At 40.6% G+C, this 20123-nt stretch overlaps 1 protein-coding gene across 1 annotated transcript; it reads left to right on the top strand.

The window, feature by feature from the left end:
- Positions 1–382: 382 nt before the first annotated feature.
- On the top strand, positions 383–16848 carry LOC106588217 (sperm acrosome membrane-associated protein 4). The gene is made up of 3 exons (XM_082970322.1): positions 383–565; positions 15695–15802; positions 16255–16848. The coding sequence occupies exons 1-3, from the start codon at positions 514–516 to the stop codon at positions 16470–16472; spliced, it is 378 nt and encodes a 125-aa protein (XP_082826448.1). The 5' UTR covers positions 383–513; the 3' UTR covers positions 16473–16848.
- The last annotated feature ends 3275 nt before the right edge of the window (positions 16849–20123 follow it).

Here is a 20123-nt window from a genome sequence, read left to right as displayed (position 1 = left end):
GCAAGTCGTAGTCAAGGATCAGCTCTTTTCCCAATGTCAATCATGTGTTTAGGAGGCACTGAAAATAGCTTACTTACAATTTGTGATGATGAGTGAGCTGTTGTTGCAGAAATAAATATGCCTATAATAAAAAATGTAACATTTTAAATAATTGCCTACGGTGGCATTTGGTATGCTGTGAATTTCAGATATGAATTATAAACGTTTTTAAGGGGGGTCATTTTGGGCACATGCTCCCCTCAAAGGTATGTGCACCGCCCTGCTCCATGTAGAATAAGGAATCACGTCGGCTCTATTCGTGGAATGTCTATCTGCAACGTTCAGGATGTTTTGCAACTGAACGTGGCCAAGATACCTACCTCTACCTTGTATAACGGCGACGTGGCTGTGGTGATGGGAGGGAGATTATAAATAGCAAGTTGGTGATCAGCTTTGTTGTTTTTAGCACATCGCTAATGGTCAATAGAGGCAAGGATAGAAGCACCTGCGAAACTTCTTTTTTTTGTTTCAACGATGAACAGAATTATTCTCAGCATTTTCGCAGTTGGCCTGTGTTTTTCAGTTGGTAAGAAACAATTGCTTGTCTCATTTAGGTATCATTTTGATACCTAAAACAATCTTCGATATGTGTGTAATGAATTGTTTAGACTAAACGATATTCGACAATCCTTTTCATCATTCGAAGCTAACCTGTATTTTATCATATCAATAGGTTAACTTTACAGCCAATTAGGAAACGTGGATGTCTTTAAAAAGCCAAATTCTCATCTTTTGCCCAATTTATTGGCAAAATAACTGGTCTGATTGGTCAAAAGACCAATTACTAGTGGAAAAAGATCTGAAAATCAGCCTAATTGTTTGCATTTGAAAGGTCGGATCCTCGTATCATAGAAAGAGCGGGAAAGGGGCAAAAAATAATTGTACAAGTTTATCTGAAAAGCTCAAAATATATAACAGTATTATGAAATTTTATCTGCTGCTATTTGTTATAATGCTAACTGAAAATGCTGTGTGTGAGATATATATTTTTTGGTCTTTATAATTGTATGGAAATTTAAAGTATAATAAAAAGCTCAGATTCTTCCATAAACTGGTTACAATAAAATAATGTTCAACAGCTTTTTGAACAGTTTTAAATCATACCACTTCATTGAAGTGATAGTAATGAAGCGGCCTTTATTTGAGTCTTCAATTGCCATCAATGAAACATTTCAGATTAATATCTGAAGCTGATTTAATCAATCATATTTGTCTTAGCTAAATAGTGATTATTGTTGGCATGATGCGCTTCTAGAAATGGTAACATTGTAGCCCAAGCCCTTGTTCATGACTCTCAGTACCATTACACTTAAGTCATTGGAGTAAGGAGTCTCATGTGGCAGTCAGTGTCGTTTTATGAGGGAGGACGATTTGTTTTTCATGGGCATGACCTTATTTATATTACAGCATGTTGGATGACTGTTATTCATATTCCTTTCACCCAGTTCAATGTAACATCGATAGGTCTAGGCTACTACATTTTCTCTAAACCTATCATGAGGTTGCAACAACCAAGCCTATGAAAAGTTTACAACAGGTCGAGAAATTATTGGACAGTGACTCTTGCCTGTATCTAGTTTATCTAGGGTGTAATCCATAGTCCAACAGTTGCAAACGAGTTTCTATTGGACAAATTCCGTTTTTTTAATCCCCGCTTCGTTTTTCTGTTGAAGAAACATTTTAACAGAATTGGCATAATGAATACACCCCTAACCACGCATAAACAGAGGTTGAGCGATTAATCAGAATGGCCGATTAATTAGGGCCGATTTTAATTTAAAAAAATGTACACCTTTATTTAACTAGGCAAGTCAGATTAAGAACATTCTTATTTTCAATGACGGCCTAGGAACGGGGGTTAACTGCCTTGTTCAGGGAGGATTCGTTTTTGCAACCTTCGGTTACTAGCCCAACACTCTAACCACCTGCCTTACATTGCACTCCACGAGGAGCCTACATGGCAGGCTGACTACCTGTTATACGAGAGCAGCAAGAAGCCAAGGTAAGTTGCTAGCTAGCATTAAACTTATCTTATAAAAAAACTATCAATCTTAACATAATCACTAGTTAACTACACATGGTTGATGATATTACTATTTTATCTAACATGTCCGGCGTTGCATATAATCGATGCGGTGCCTGTTAATTTATCATTGAATCACAGCCTACTTCGACAAACGGGTGTTGATTTTAACAAGCGCATTTGCGAAAAAAGCACTGTCGTTGCACCAATGTACCTAACCATAAACATCAATGCCTTTCTTTAAAATCAATACACAAGTATATATTTTTAAAACCTGCATATTTAGTTAATATTGCCTGCTAACATGAAATTGTGTCACATCTCTAGCGTTCATTGCACGCAGAGTTAGGGTATATGCAACCGTTTGGGCCGCCTGGCTCGTTGCGAACTAATTTGCCAGAATTTTACATAATTATGACATAACATTGAAGGTTGTGCAATGTAACAGGAATATTTAGACTTAGGGATGCCACCCGTTAGATAAAATACGGAACGGTTCCGTATTTTACTGAAAGAAAAAACTTTTGTTTTCGAGATGATAGTTTCCGGATTGGACCATATTAATGACCTAAGGCTCGTATTTCTGTGTGTTTATTATATTATAATTAAGTCTATGATTTGATAGAGCAGTCTGACTGAGCAGTGGTAGGCACCAGCAGGCTCGTAAGCATTCATTCAAACAGCACTTTCGTGCGTTTTGCCAGCAGCCCTTCGCTGTGCTTCAAGCATTGCGCTCTTTATGACTTCAACCCAGGTGGGTATAATTTGTGGAACGTTCCAACAGGAATATATTCCAAAAACTTCGTAAATAACAAGGTTGCCCAAAAACAACGCATACAAAGTTGTATAGCGGCAGAATAAGATACCGGATAGGGAGTGGTCTATTTCATTGCATTTTTCACTCATGTTTATTTTTGGGACAGATTCCTGTTGGAACGTTCCACAAATTATACCCACCCCTTCAAGCCTATCAACTCCCAAGATTAGGCTGGTGTAACCAATGTGAAATGGCTAGGTAGTTAGCGGGTGCGCACTAATAGCGTTTCAAACGTCACTCGCTCTGAGACTTGGAGTAGTTGTTCCCCTTGCTCTATATGGGTAACGCTGCTTCGAGGGTGGCTGTTGTCGATGTGTTCCTGGTTCGAGCCCAGGTAGGAGCGAGGAGAGGGACGGAAGCTATACTGTTACACTGGCAATACTAAAGTGCCTATAAGAACATCCAATAGTCAAAGGTATATGAAATACAAATTGTATAGAGAGAAATAGTCCTATAATTCCTATAATAACTACAACCTAAAACTTTTTACCTGGGAATATTGAAGACTCATGTTAAAAGGAACCACCAGCTTTCATATGTTGCCATGTTCTGAGCAAGGCACTTAAACGTTAGCTTTCTTACATGGCACATATTGCACTTTTACTTTCTTCTCCAACACTTTGTTTTGCATTATTTAAACCAAATTGAACAGGTTTCATTATTTATTTGAGGCTATTGATGTATTAAGTTAAAATAAGTGTTCATTCAGTATTGTTGTAATTGTCATTATTACAAATATATATATATATATTTTATTTAAATCGGCCGATTAATCGGTATCGGGGTTTTTTGGTCCTCCAATAATCGGTATGGGTATCGGTGTTGAAAAATCCTAATCAGTCGACCTCTAAACACAGTTCACTTTGATAGTAGCCATTGTAGTCTCAATGCACTCTACTCTCACCTTTCCCCTTCGTTTGTGGACTTAAATGAACAACACATCAGCTGTATGTGACCTAGCAAAAAACTTTTCCAAGCCAAACCATGTCATAACTGCTACACACAGCCTACATCATTGTCCCCTTATTAGCTAAAGTAATGTCCTAGTCAACATAGCTAATTTGAACTAATACATTAGTAAACCCGCTACAATCATGCAGTAATGTGCCTTTGTAGTCAGTAAGCAGTTAGCAAATGACATGCTCAGAACCTGAAGCAAAAATATGCACATTCTTGATACCATTTGAAAGGAAACACTTTGAAGTTTGTGTAAATGTGAATTTAATGTAGGAGAATATAACCCATTAGGATCTGGTAAAGACAATACAAGGGAAAAAAACATGTTTTTATTTTTTTATTATTCCAGGTTAGGTGCAATTTCATTTTTTTTGGCCACAAGATGGCAGCAGTGTATGTGCAAAGTTTTAGACTGAACCATTGCATTTCTGTTCAATGTTGTATCAAGTATGCCCAAACATAATTGATACATTTTCGATTTCATAACTGTGCGCACTCTTCAAACAATAGCATGGTATTCTTTCACTGTATTAGCTACTGTAAATTGGACAGTGCAGTTAGATTAAGAAGATTTTAAGCTTTCTGCCCATATCAGATATGTCTGGGAAATGTTCTTGTTACTTACAACCTCATGCTAATCACATTAGCCTACGTTAGCTCAACCGTCCAGCAGGGGGACAACTAGCTAGCTGCATTTGCTAGCTAAGTGGAACTTTGTTAATTAAAAAAAAAATGTTTTTATTGAAACTGTTGTCTTTCTGAGTCAACTACTCAACACATTTTATGCACTGCAGTGATAGCTAGCTGTAGTGGACAACATGTCAGTTCATGCTGCAAGAGCTCTGATAAGTTGGAGTACGTCCTCCAGAAGTTGTCATAATTGCTGTATAAGTCTATGGAAGAGGGTGAGAACCAAGAGCTTCCTAGGTTTTGTATTGAAGTCAATGTACCAAGAGGAGGACGGAAGCTAGCTGACCTCCGGCTACACCATTGTGCTACCCTAGAACAGCATGCTGTTGAGGCTGCTGTAGACCATTGCAAAAGAGTTTTAATCAATTTGGTGACGTGAATATATTTTGTATAGTTTTGAGTTATCCTTTTTAGATACGTTTAACAATTATGAAATTCAATGAGGATGGTCCTCCACTGTTCTGCACAGAAGAGTTGTTAAAGAAGCGGCTGCCTTTAATAAACAATGAATACCTTTGAAAACAGCCTGTGGCATCTGAGTCAATTATTTTCGTGTTAAAATTGACTACAAAGTGTAAATGGGATGACGGCAAGTCAATCTTGTCTAAAACAGTTTGGAACACCCATCACACCAGGTAAATTAAGGTTTGGTTTTTACATTTACATTTAAGTCATTTAGCAGACGCTCTTATCCAGAGCAACTTACAAATTGGTGCATTCACCTTATGATATCCAGTGGAACAATCACTTTACAATAGTGCATCTAAATCTTTTAAGGGGGGGGGGGGGGGGGGTTAGAAGGATTACTTTATCCTATCCTAGGTATTCCTTAAAGAGGTGGGGTTTCAGGTGTCTCCGGAAGGTGGTGATTGACTCCACTGTCCTGGCGTCGTGAGGGAGCTTGTTCCACCATTGGGGTGCCAGAGCAGCGAACAGTTTTGACTGGGCTGAGCGGGAATTGTGCTTCCTCAGAGGTAGGGGGGCCAGTAGGCCAGAGGTGGTTTTGATTTGTTTATGTCCATTTGCCCACTAACATGGTTGATTTTCTCTTCAAATATTAACATAGTGAGACAGACTTGCAGCTCTGTTTACATAACACACTGCACACATTTTGTAACTTGAGAAATGCTGCACGAAACACCTTAGTTAGATGTGAAATTGTGCCAATAAACATCCTTGGTCAAAACTACAATTAGATTGTTTATGTTAAATTCATTCTTGTGATTTTGAGGAAGTGAAATAGCTTTCCTACAGTGTCTCAAGGGGGGCAAACATCAATAACCAAACAAGATATTGGTCAGGAAGACTGAAATCCATTTTTTCTAATGAGCAACAGAACTCATGTGCCAATCAGTGTTCATTGGCTCTTACGAGCCCCAACGCTTGGTCTGAACATTAATACGCATGACTTGTAGTTTGATATTGAAAGCATAAGAACCTTTCAGATTAACAATAAATAATTTTAAAAAACAAAATGTTAAATTGATTCACACCTTTTTTATAGGGTCAGTGTTCCCACACTGCCATATCTCCATATTACAGTGTGTGTTTACACCTTTACACCGGACCACCTGTACTAATGAGCTATCTAGCATGTTCCAGAACACCTGTGTGTAAAGGATGAAGGCTGCCAGAAAAATGTTGTCACTGAAAAATACTGTTGGCAGCAACTGTTAGAACTGTGTACAGTAAGTGTGTTTTGCATTTGTAAAATTATTTGGATGTGATATGAAAGTAAAGGGCTTTGTTTCTTGAACCTTATTGCAATTGAGAATCAATTCAGGTTTAAATTGAGTTTTTGGCTGCCAGAGCCAGTCTACTTCTGAAAATAACATAAGGTCCTTGGATCTTAAGGAGTAACGGTACCGAGTACATCTTGGGCTTGTAAACCTGGGCTGACTTAAACCTTATTGACTATATAGGACCATATGGTCAGCAGATATCAATGCTTTATAAAGGAATGTCACTTATTTATGGTTAAATGGATAGTTAATCCAAATTACAGAATAAAATTGGTTTCCTTAAACTGTAAACAGTCTATGGACAAGGTTGTAGTTTAAACAGACAGTTCGGTACATTCAGCTTGTCAACATTTCTAACAAAAACAAGCCGTGATGAAGTCAATCTCTCCTCCACTTTGAGCCATGAGCTTGACATGCATATCATTAATGCTAGCTCTCCGTGTACATTTAAGGGCCAGCCGCACTGCCCTCTTCTGAGCCAGTTGCAATTTTTCAAAGTCCCTCTTTGTGGCACCTGACCACATGACAGTAGTCCAGGTGTGACAAAACCAGGGCTTGTAGGACCTGCCTTGTTGACCGTGTTGTCAAGAAGGCAGTGCTTTATGGACAGACTTCTCCCTATCTTAGCTACTGTTGTATCATGTTTTGACCATGTTAGTTTACAATCCAGGGTTAATCCAAGTAGTTTAATCTCAACTTGCTCAATTGCCACATTATGAATTACAATATTTAGTTGTAATTCATAATACAATGCTTTAAGTTTAATATTTAGGACTAATGTATTCCTTGCCACCCACTCTAAAATTAAATGTTGCAGTGACTTAAGTCGCTGTAGTAGCTGACGTATAGTGTTTTTTTTATTTAGCCTTTAACTAGGCAAGTCAGTTAAGAACAAATTCTTATTTACAATGACGGCCAGAAGGCTGCCTACGGGGGCTGGGACTAAAAATTATACCCTACCATTAAAGTTTGGGGTCACTTCGAAATGTCATTGTTTTTGGAAAATGTTTTAATTGTTCATTTAAAATAACATAATTGATCATAAATAGTGTAGACGTTGTAAATGACTATCGTAGCTGGAAACGGCACATTTTTTATAGAATATCTAGAGGCCCATTATCAGCAACCATCACTCCTGTGTTCCAATGGCACATTGTTAGCTAATCCAAGTTTATCATTTTAAAAGGCCAATTGATCATTAGAAAAACCTTATGCCATTGTTAGCACAGCTGAAAACTGTTGTGCTGATGAGAGCTGGCCTTTGACTAATTGAGTATCTGGAGCATCAGCATTTGTGGGTTCGATGACAGGATCAAAATGTCCAGAAACAAAACTTTCTGAAACTCGTCAGTCTATTCTTGTTCTGAGAAACGAAGGCTATTCCATGCGAGAAATTGCCAAGAAACTGAAGATCTCGTACAACTCCGTACTACTCCCTTCACAGAACAGTGCAAACTGGCTCTTACCAGAATAGCAAGAGTGGGAGGCCCCGGTTTCACAACTGAGCAAGAGGACAAGTACATTAGTGTCTAGTTTGAGTAACAGACGCCTCACAAGTCATCAACTGGCAGCTTCATTAAATAGTACCCGCAAAACAACAGTCTCAACGTCAACAGTGAAGAGGTGACTCCGGGATACTGGCCTTCTAGGCAGAGTTGCAAACTAAAAGCCGTATCTCAGACTGGCCAATAGAGATTAAGATGGGCAAAATAACAGAGGAACTCTGCCTAGAAGGAATAGACTGAGTTTCAGAAGAAAGTACCTTGTTTCTGGCCATTTTGAGCCTGTAATAGAACCCACAAATGCTGATGCTCCAGATACTAAATAATCTAAAGGCTAGATTTATTGCTTCTTTAATCAGAACAAGTTTTCAGTTGTGCTAACATAATTGCAAAAGGGTTTTCTAATGATAAATTAGCCTTTTAAAATGATAAACTTGGATTAGCTAACATGACATGCCATTGGAACACAGGAGTGATGGTTGCTGATAATGGGCCTCTGTACACCTATATAGATATTCCATAAAGAAATCTGCCATTTCCAGCTACAACAGTCATTTACAACATTAACAATGTCTACACTATTTCTGATCAAGCGATGTTATTTTAATGGACAAAAGCTTTTTTCACAAACAAGAATATTTAAGTGACACCGAACTTTGTAGGACAACTCACCACAAGGGACAACACTACATAAAGAGACCTAAGACAACAACATAGCATGACAGCAACACGTGGTAGCAGCACAAAACATGGTACAAACATTGTGCACAGACAACAGCACAAATGGCAAGAAGGTTGAGTCATTGTAAAGTAAGGGGCCTAAACGGCTGCTCTGGGGAATTCCTGATTCTACCAGGATTATGTTGGAGGCTTCCATTAAAGAACACCCTCTGTCTTCTTTTTAGACAGGTAACTCTATCCACAATATAGCAGGGGGTGTAAAGCTATAACAAGATTTTCCAGCAGCAGACTATGATCGATAATGTCAAAAGCCACAAAACAGCTCCCACAATCGTTTTATAATTTTCTCAGGGAATCAGTCATTTGTAAGTGCTGTGCTTGTCCAATGTCCTTCCCTATAAGCGTGATGAGTCTGTAAATTTATTTGCAGTAAAATAGTGTATCTGGTCAAACACTATTTTTTTTCCCCAAAAGTTTTCTAAAGGTTGATAACGGGCTGATTGGTCGGCTATTTGAGCCAGTAAAGGGGGCTTTACTATTCTTGGGTAGCGGGAATTCTTTTACTTCTCTCCAGGCCTGAAGGGGCACACACTTTCTAGTAGACTTAGCTTGAAGATATGGCAAATAGGAGTGGCAATATTGTCCGCTATTATCCTCAATCATTTTCCATCCGTTATCAGACCTTGGTGGCTTGTAGTATATCCTAATCTTACTACAATTGCACACACTGTACATAGATTTTGTATTGCGTTATTGACTACATTTGTTTATCCCATGTGTAACTCTGTTGTTTTTGTCGCTTTGCTTTATTTTGGCCAGGTTGCAGTTGTAAATGAGAACTTGTTCTCAACTGGCCTACCTGGTTAAATAAAGGTGAAATAAAATACATTTTAAAAATCCCTCTGGTAAAGAATAACATGTATTGCTAACAGGCTAAGGAAACTTCATAATTTGGGTGAACTATACCTTTAATTTCCCATGACACTCCCTTATTCCTAACCTGGTGGCTCTTGTACATTTTATTTTAGGTGAATTCATTCCACCCTATTTGATGTTTACGGTTGGTATGTGTGGTTTGTCAAACCCTTAGGCACAGATCCAGGCATATTAGACACGCCTAGATTGCGCGTCAGAACCTGTCCACTTTATGCATCTGATTTTTTTTTTTTAAAGGCTTGCTGTTTTATGTATGACCCATAGTTTTAAATACCTTAGTTCGGCTAAGCAAGCCTTTGTCCCATCTCAGGTTTCAAACCACAACCGTACTATATGATTTTCTGCAATCATCTACCTTGACGGAGTTCTTCCTGAATTGTGAATAAGCAAGAATCAAAATGACAATTTCTGTCCTCATTTCTAACTTTTACCAAATATTTTCAGAACATGATTTCATACATTTGCATAGTTTCCCCTAAAGTTTTTTTGTCGGCGAAACTAAGACCGTATGAGAATGTTGCTGGCTTACTCTTTTGGCTCGGTGTTGTTCAGTGAAATACTCTTTGGTGTATTCACTAGGAACCAAATAGGAGGGGCCTACCTGAATTTGTGCAATAAACTAGTTTTGCAAATTTTGATACCTTATCTGAATCCCACAGTTCTTACCTTTCTAACAGTACTAAGGATGTGTTTGTAGGACTTTTGTAAAACTGAAATGTACTTTGAGGGCAGTATACAATATGTATAGTTTAGAAAATGCCACCAGATGGCGTCAGAGTTTGAGGTTAAACCTTTCAGGGACATGGAGTAGAACGAGTGTGCATTGCTGACACCAAGGTAACATTTTATTTGACAACGGGAATTATGGTACACTATATATACACACAAGTATGTGGACACCCCTTCAAATTAGTGGATTTGGCTATTTTAACCACACCATTGCAGACAGGTGTATAAAATCAAGCACACAGCCACACAATCTCCATAGACAAACATTGGCAGTAGAATGGCCTTACTGAAGAGCTCAGTGACTTTCAACGTGGCACCGCCGTAGGATGCCATCTTAAACTAAAGTTTGGTGGCGGAGGAATAATGGTCTTGGGCTGTTTTTTATGGTTTGGGCTAGGCCCCTTAGTTCCAGTGAATGGAATTTATTAACGCTACAATGACATTCTTGACGATTCTGTGCTTCCAACTTTGGCAACAGTTCAGGGAAGGCCCTTTCCTGTTTCAGCATAACAATGCCCCCGTGCACAAAGCAAGGTCCATACAGAAATGTCGATCGGTGTGGAAGAACTTGACTGGCCTGCAGAGCCCTGACCCCAACCCCATCGAACACCTTTGGGATGAATTTGAAAGCCAAATTCAAGCCAGGCCTAATCACCCAACATCAGTGCTCGACCTCACTAATGCTCTTGTGGCTGAATGGAAGCAAGTCCCCACAGCAATGTTCCAACATTTAGTGGAAAGCCTTTCCTGAAGAGTGGAGGCTGTTATAGCGGCAGAGGGGGACCAACTCCATATTAATGCCCCTTATTTTGGAGTGATATGTTTGACGAGCAGGTGTCAACTATGAAAATGAGGAGTTGCGCACACCATATATAAACTCCGTAATTTATTGGGTATTTACATACTTTTGACAAAAACACTACATTACCAAAAGTAACTTTTTTTTTGAGAACGTTTAGGGGAAACGAATAAATTGGGAAAGGCAAACAATACTAAATACTTTGGCTTTTGCTCGGCTTTACTGAATAAAGGTTGGAATGAACATTGGAGTAGTTCCAGGCTTTATTTGTGAAGGATTTTAGCGCATAAGCAAATATTTTGTGTACTATATGTCCAGGTTATTTAAATAAGATGAGACTTGCTCAGTTGAGACCACTTAAAATTAATAGAATCATCACATCCATAAAGCCACTGTCCTCCCCTTTTCAATTGTTTTGTTGCACTGTATTTCACGGCGGGCCTTAGAACTGGGAGTGGCGTAACCAATTGTCCTGAACCTGAATAACCTGATAGGTAATTTTACTGAATCCTGATCTACCTTTCGTTCACTGGAATTCAATACACAATGTTTGTTGAAAGCCTTGAATGGTGCCTGGTCAAGGCTCTAGATTAGGACACCATGGAAGTCTCATCAGGCAACATTGTCATCAGGTGGACAACTTTGGTACTCATTTTAGAAATCTATCAAGTCTGTTTTGTCTCATTTATAAGCCTGATGAGATGAGGATCTGCAAATGTAGTGTTTTTGTACAATGGTGTGACAGTGTTTGTCCGACAGTAACACAGGGAGAATGTTTCCTTATGCTACCAGTTTACTTTGGGTAACTTTTTTAAGATTACATTTTGTCTGTTTTCACAGAATGTTGCCTTGCGTCCAGTGGTGGAGAAAGTACCCAGTTGTCATACTGTACTTTTACTCAAGTAATAGAAAATGACTCACGTGACAGTCACCCAGTAAAATACTACTTGAGTAAAAGTATTTGGTTTTAAATCTACATAAGTATCAAAAGTAAATGTAATTGCTAAAGTATAAATCATTTCAATTTCCTTTTTTATATTAAGCAAACTAGACAGCAAGGGGCACACCAACACACAGATGTAATTTACAAACAAAGCATGTGTTTAGTGAGTCCGCTAGATCAGAGGCAGTAGGGATGACCAGGGATTTTCCCTTTTAAGTGTGTGAATGAACCATTTTCCTCTCCTGCTAAGCATTCAATATGTAACATACTTTTGGGTGTCAGGGATCATGTATGGAATAAAGTCAATTTTCTTTAGGATTGTAGTAAAGTAAATTTTCAAATATAAATGGTGAAGTACAGATACCCAAACAGATACAACTTAGTACTTTACACCGCTGCTTGCGTAAAACTCCTTACAGAACATAAATGACACCCGACAAAATACAAAAACATACGTGGGGCTGAGGACTGTACAACTGATTCATGTCTGTTTTTGTTGGCTTGGTAGTTCTAATGGAATCCATGCAATACTGTATAGGCCCACCAGGAGTTTTCTTTCGGCTGGGGGAATTTAAGATGCTTGAATTTTGCTACAGGCTAATAAAACTCCCCATGACGACTATTTCGTGACATGGTGATCTTGTATTTATCAGTCTGCCTTCCACTTTGTCCATGTAATAATAATTCTCCTTATGTGGTATAACACAAACCATATTGTTTATACTATATGTTTAGGACATGCATCATGAAGTCCAGTCTGCCTTAAAGCATAACCTTTTGACAGTCATAGGCCACATCATTGTTGGAACATTTTTGGGGGGTGGGTTGTATGAGCAACTGTTTACTCATACTCAGTGGTCTCTGTCCTCTTAAAAGGCGACAATGAGAGATGGTGAAAACAATTAAGAGGTTGCTTGTGTGGTGAACATTCCTCCTAATCTCCATGATGACAAATATAGAATCAGACAATGACCATTATGGTGCCTCAGTCCTTTCCAATATGACTCATCACGTCTTCCCATGCTCTTGCGTGCCCGAGCAAGGCTTTTGCGTCGGTAAATGACCTGTTGTGGCAGGAATGCAGCCAACTGTGTAAGCCTAGTGGCAGTTCTGTTTGCGCAACCCGACTGTCACCTGTTTGTGTGAGGCGGTGACAGATTGGTGGGGCGATGGGAGAGACTGGGCAACGGGTTGGACTGGATTTGTGAAGGGGTTAATGTCAAGGCGCGGCCCCAAGACTGACGGAAAAACATTCATCATGTCATGACTCATGTACGTTATGTAGGCCCGTACGTTACTATGCACAGTATGGCAAACTTGTTTGGCGTGCTTCCAGGAGCTGAGCCTGTAAGTTGTTGTACGTACTGTAGTGGTAGGGGAATTGGCATTCTCATTGAGGACAATTGATTGTTTTCACTCATGGGGACTAAGCTTGATTTGTGTCTGGGGAAACCGTCACTTAGGCTGAGTTTACACAGGCAGTCCAACTCTGCTCTTTAGAACAATTGTCAAAAGAGCTGCTCTGATTGGTCAGAAGACCAATAAGTGGAAAAATATCAGAATTTGGCTGCTTTTGTAAATGCAGCCTCTGCATTGAGTGGGAAGGTTTTTGACAAGTGGAAGTTTACTTGTGCGCTTACATCTGTCCTGTCTGCGTTCTCTGGGTATTCCCTCAAGGATGTCCTTGTCGGAAAGACACCTTATTTCATATTTGAACCTAAAGAATGGAATTCAAACAATAATTGAATGATCAGATCACATGGAAACAAGATGTTTTGATACACTGAGTGGCTTTAATAAAGTTGTATAAAAGCTGAATCAATGTCTGTAAGGTCACAATGACACTTTGTCATGTAGTGTATTTAAAACTGTGGACACCCGCTCATCGAACATCTCATTCCAAAACCATGGGCATAAATATGGAGTTGGTCTCTCCCCCCCCCCCCCCACTATAATTTGGGAAGGCTTTCCAATACATGTTGGAACATTGCTGCGGGAACTTGCTTCCATTCAGCCAGGAGCATTACTGAGGTCAGGCACTGATGTTGGCCAATTTAGGCCAGGCTCGCAGTCGGCGTTCCAATTCATCCCGAAGGTGTATAATGGGGTTGAGCTCTGAGCAGGCCAGACAAGTTCTTCCACACCCTCTCGACAAACCATTTGTGTATGGACCTCGCTTTATGCACAGAGGCATTGTCATGCGGAAACAGGAAAGGGACTTCCCACAAAGTTGGAAGCACAGACTCATCTAGCATGTCATTGTATACTGTAGCATTAAGATTTCCCTTCACTGGAACTAAGGGGCCAAGCCCGACCAATGAAAAGCATCCCCAGATCATTATTCCTCCTCCCACCAAACTTTAGTTGGCACTATGCATTGGGGCAGATGGTTCTCCTGGTAGCCCCAAACCCGTCTATCGGCCTGCCAGATAGTGAAGCGTGATTCATCTCTCCAGAGAACGCGTTTCCACTCCTCCAGAGTCCAATGGCGCCAAGCTTTACACCACTCCAACTGACGCTTGGCATTGTGCATGGTGATCTTCAGGTTTGTGTGGCTGCTTGGCCATGGAAACCAATTTCATGAAGCTCCCGACTAACAGTTCTTGTGCTGACGTTGCTTCGAGGCAATTTGGAACTCAGTAGTGAGTGTTGAAACCGAGGACAGACTATTTTTACGTGCTTCAGCACTTGGGGTTCCCATTCTGTGAGCTTATGTGGTCTACCACTTTGTGGCTGAGATGTTATTGCCCCTAGATGTTTCCACTTCTCAATAACAGCACTTACATTTGACAGGGGCAGCTGTAGCAGGGCAGAAATATGACGAACTGACTTGTTAAGGTGGCATCCTATGACAGTGCTACATTAAGTCACTGGGCTCTTCAGTAAGGCCATTCTACTGCCAATGTTTGTCTATGGAGATTGCATGGCTGTGTGCTCGCTTTTATACACCTGTCAGCAATGGGTGTGGATGAAATGGCCGAATCCACTAATTTGAAGGTGTACACGTACTTTTGTGTGGAACATGACACCCAAGCAGTTGAGTCATTTGGTTGGCTTGTGGGGATCCACTCACATTCAATGGAAGTTTGGTGGGGTTTTTTAAATGAGGAGTGGCACTTTCTTTGTAACCCGAGTCTGAACTCATCTGCAATTGGGTGTGACCGAAACCAGTGTTTGGGAGGGGAAGGAGGGGGGGGCAGGCTTCTGCATGGTGCTTTTACAACCTTTCTAAGCAACCCAATGTTCCTTGGCTCAATCAAAAATTGCTTAAATTATTTGTTTTGTCCACCAGACATTGATAATTGAAGGCCACACCATGTTTTCCCACTTTCATGGAAAGGCATACATTTTGTAGGTGACGTGCACACACTGGCGTATACATACGCTGTTTTGTTTACTGGCCCAGTCATGGGATGAGTTTGTCACACACGACTTGGACAGGTTTTGAACTCCTAAGGTAGTGTGTGTGTGTGTGTGTGTGTGTCTGGGAGGGTTATTTGAATAAGTCAATTTGCTCAGGGACTTACAACTAATTGGTTGAATTTATGGTTGTTGCAGTCATTCAGCATCAGCCTTTGTTTTGAGTAGTGAACAAATATTCAAACAACCATGCCCTTCTATGACTAACCATAATGGTACCTACGCAGGTTGGGCCCTTCATCCACTGAAGTGAACAAAACCGGGGAGAGTGAACGGCTGAACCGTTGCGTTTGGCCCATCCAATGTTAAAGGATTGCATCAACACGCATTAGGTCGAGGGGGTAATCTAAAAGAATGTTTACTTGAGCATGGTAATTTATTGCTTAGTTTTTATTTATCTTGCGTTCTCATCCCAGGCCAGGCTCTGCAGTGCTTCAAATGTGATATCTGCATCTTGAACCTCTTCCAGACCAAAGTCACCTGCAATGCCGAGGAGCAATGTTTCAGCGGTGTCGGAAAAGCAGGTAAGGACTAGCTGACACGGGTCATAGGTGTCTTACATTTAGCAGACGCTCTTATCCAGCGCGACTTAGTGCGTTCAACTCCGGTAGATAAACAACCATATATATAGCAGTCATTGCAAGTACGAACTTTCCTCAATAAGCAGCTTACAGTATCAGCAAAATTGGTAAAAGACAAGTGAGTTTGTGCTACAAAGACCAGTACAACAGTAAGGTTAATTTATTTATTTTAGTCTGTTTTTACACCTTTTTAAAGCACCTCTGTCCTCTTCAGAAGCCAACAAGGAAGGAAGACAACCTGCTACCATCCCTTTGGAGATGCTAAAATTTCACTTGTCAGAATTCTGCCTTGGGGCAAAAAGCTTATGGAAAACCACTTACGATTCCTAGTTTGTTGGTTTATGTGCCGCTTGGCACGATGATGCCCCACATTATTTCTGTCTTTTCATCCACAGCTAAGGTTATGGAAATCAATACAAAAGGCTGCCTGAATAGGAACAACTGCAACAAGGTGACTGAAACCACGTTCTCTTCCATGTCCAACACCACAGTCTACAGCGTAAACAAGACCTGCTGTAGCTCTGACCTGTGTAACGCTGCCCCGGGTCTGCCCCGAATGAGCATCCTGCACCTGGCCCTCGCCACCACCTTCATGACCAAAGTCCTGGTGTAAGGAGGGGGAAGCCCTCTGGTCTACATGCATACATATACAGAGGTTGATACGCATGTAGGTTGACGGTTCACACACACGCCAACATTAGCAGCAATCTGTCCATGTATAGAAGTCCTGCATTATCTTATATAATTTAGGCCAAGGAGGAAACATGTTAGTGTATCATACCATCTAAACTTCAATTATTTCTACTAAAAAAATGTATTTGTCCTTGATGCCTCTGGAAATCTCTCAATTTGTTTTATTGCTCACTTGGAAATGCAGTCAGATTAGCTTTTCCCTGACCCCCATTCCGTTGCATGTACACACCACGGGAAAACATTCAATTAAATGGAATGCTCATACAATAGGCAAGTTTAAATCAACTTAATTGAGCAGATGTCTTCTGGCACTTTAGTAGGATGAAGCGCTTCAGTCATTATACTGTAACCAATGAATGTGTATACTGACAGATTTATTCATCTTCAATAGGGAGCTCTGCTAACAATCTTTACCATCTTTGGTGTTGGTTATACCTGCTTGTACAGTAGGTGTCATGGGTGATGGACTGCATGTATAACCACTCAGTGTTGTCCCAATTGCCATGCTCTATTATACAGTATATCTTCTTAGGACACCACAGGCCATCAGCTTGAATAAGGCCAATGTATACATTTCAAGGGTTAAGTATATGCCATTTCAGTCAATGTTAATTTCAGATGAATGCTAATTTCAAACTACTATTTCAATTTGATGTTCACTGTTAATGAGACGATTATCCAGCCACTTGGTGTTGGAGCTCCACTGATCACCCAAATTATAATTAATAATGAAATTGCTCTATGACCATGTTTCCCCCATTCATGAGCTACATGATGACCTAGACCAAAGAAGGGCTAAACTAGTCTCTGTCCCTAGAAAGGGCAAGCAATCTGGTTTTGACCGGGAATTGTATTTTTGGCCACCCTGCATATTCCTTTTTGCCTAAAGTAATGCTTGTATTTGTATGGCAATATTACACTGTAGAGAATTAAATCAAGCTTTTTAAATGCTATATTTGTTTTAATAGGATTATTTTCTAGGTTCATTGGAAGTTTGTCAAACTTACTTCCTTGTTTGGGAAGAACTGTACTAATCTGATGTTTGCCATGTACTAACTGTAAATGGCTTGACTTATGAAACATTTTATTTTTGAAAACCTATTTTAAACTGTGTATACTGTACGTGATTGCTGGGTGACAGTGCAAAATAAAATTAATGATTAAAGCTTTCCACTGTATCGGCGTCATTACCTTTTTTCCACCCCCAAACAAACCAGTCCTCAAGTTTGTGGCTTAGCAGGACATACAGGTTTTCCCCTCCCCGGCGGCCGCTCAACCCAGTTAAAAAGCTGGTGAAAATTGTCAAATTGGACATCTTTTTCTATAACATGCCTGTGTTTCATCAAGTACAAGTAGCATTTAGTGACGAATGGGTCAGCTATTCGTTCATCCGCAACCGTCCATCTGAGGGACCCCGCAAATAGGGCGATAGAAAATGCCCTTTTTTTTGGTAAAACTAATTCAGACAAGGGCCTGTGCTTAAGTGTTTCTATTTTATTCCAGGCTCCCCATAGATTGGTTAAGAAAATGACATGTTAAACAACCGAAAAACCTTAGCGAGTCTTTTTTTTTTCTTACATCGTGCAAAACATGGTTGGACTGGTATTTTTTTTTCACAGGGAGCTTGTCCTCTGCATTAGGAACCTCCTTCGGTGAGGTTTAACGGCGGTTGGCATCCAATATTAATGGTGCATTTCTGGCCACCAATGAATTGTACTGGAGTATAAATGTATTATACTTTGATACAAAAAGGGGAAAATAAATTACCCTGCCAACTAACCTTATACTCGTTAAAAACCCACTATTTTGATCCTACACCAGGTTGACGGGACACTACCATTTAACACACCCTGTAACTCTTCTGCAGTACAATCTCAAACCCAAGTGCTTCTCTGCAGCTGCCACAACTATTTTCTCTGATTTGCAGTACAGTTAACCTTGCCAACGAACGCTAAAAAGGCCAACCTTCCTGAAGCATATTCCATTCGGGCAAAAGTCTACTACTCACCGGGAGCCTCTTAGGATCCCTCACCCTTGACCCATCTTCCTGTACTTTCTTCACTGTCTCAGCAAACACCTTCTGTACAACTCTGAGCCTGGAAACCTCCACCTGCTTCTCTTGCACTTCTGATCCCCAGCATGGGCACCCATACAGTTAACACACACTGCTTCTTTCACCAATACTTCACAATCCTTTGTCCCATGCCCTCCTGCACACTTCTCACATCTAGGAATCTCCCTCCTACACACTGCTGAAACAACCATAAGTTTGGCACCTGAAACATCGTAGTGGAATCGGCACAAAAGCTCTTACAGGATAACTGACATATCCTAACATTACTTTGTCGGGTAACAACTCAGCATCAAAACTTAAAAGAACAGGCAGTGACTCTTTGTTTCCCCACACTCGCCACCGGGTCTGCGGCGGGCATCACAGACACCGGGAACCTTCAACATTAGTTGATCCAGCTCCACCCTCACAGTAATCACTCACTCCTTTCAATGGCACACTGTTCCTGAGAGCAAAGCGAGAACAGGTCTCATTCCCATTTGCGTGGCACCTGCTCCCTCTGGATGGAAGAAACACAATCATCACAAGTCCACTTCAGGTTACCTTCACCAATTCAACCGCACCCAACCTGAAAGCACATATGGTCCAGCCAAAACTGAGTGGTGCACTTTCTCCAAAAATCACTCCTACCGAACCAGATTCATCTTTACCATGAAGCTCGCGTTCTGAGATCTTCACACCTGCCAACACAGGTAATTCATTCTTACACACTTCCAATTCACCCCCAGAGCGACTGGAGTACAACTCATTATGTTCGTACTTGACGCCAATCTTCCTCGACGCACCATCTCCCTTATGGTTGCTAGCTTCATCAGATTCACACTCGTAATCTACTTCCTTCCTTCCACCTCATCGACCCCAAGCCTGGGAAAAATACATTTCATAACACTATCAGTGTCGGATGCCTTGTTCCTATCGCCGTCTTCGAGAGCATGCTCTCCCGCTCAGTGTTCTCCGCCGTTGTTTTATGAACTTGCTGACTTCTCGTTAATCAATAGGCTATGTCAAAATATACAAAAGTGATATTGGGGTGTCTTTGAATCCGGAGACACAGAGACCCCAAAAAATAAAGGCAACATTATAGAAACGAGGACAGTGAAAAATGTTAGTTTAGCGCCTTTGAATCTACAGTGTCTAAGGAGTACTGCCAGAATGGCTCTCTGTTTTAGTTTACATATGTCACATCTTGGTGAAATGTAGACGTGCTCTAGGGCTACAAAGCGCAGGGAGGAAGTCTCCGACCACATTTTCCAATCAAGCATACAGTACCAGTCAAAAGTTCTTGACCAAGAAGCAGAGAGATGGAGTGCTGCATCAGATGACCTGGCCTCCACAATCAGCCGACCTCAACCCAATTGAGATGGTTTGGGATGAGTTGGACCGCTGAGTGAAGGAAAAGCAGCCAACAAGTGCTCAGCATATGTGGGACCTCCTTCAAAACAGTTGGAAAAGCATTCCTCATGAAGCTGGTTGAGAGAATGCGCAAAGCTGTCATCAAGG

Source organism: Salmo salar, chromosome 27 (assembly GCF_965601325.2).
Source record: "Salmo salar chromosome 27, fSalSal1, whole genome shotgun sequence".
Classification (NCBI taxonomy): Eukaryota; Metazoa; Chordata; class Actinopteri; order Salmoniformes; family Salmonidae; genus Salmo; species Salmo salar.
Note: the sequence above shows the minus strand (reverse complement) of the source record. Positions and strands in the feature narration are given on the sequence as shown.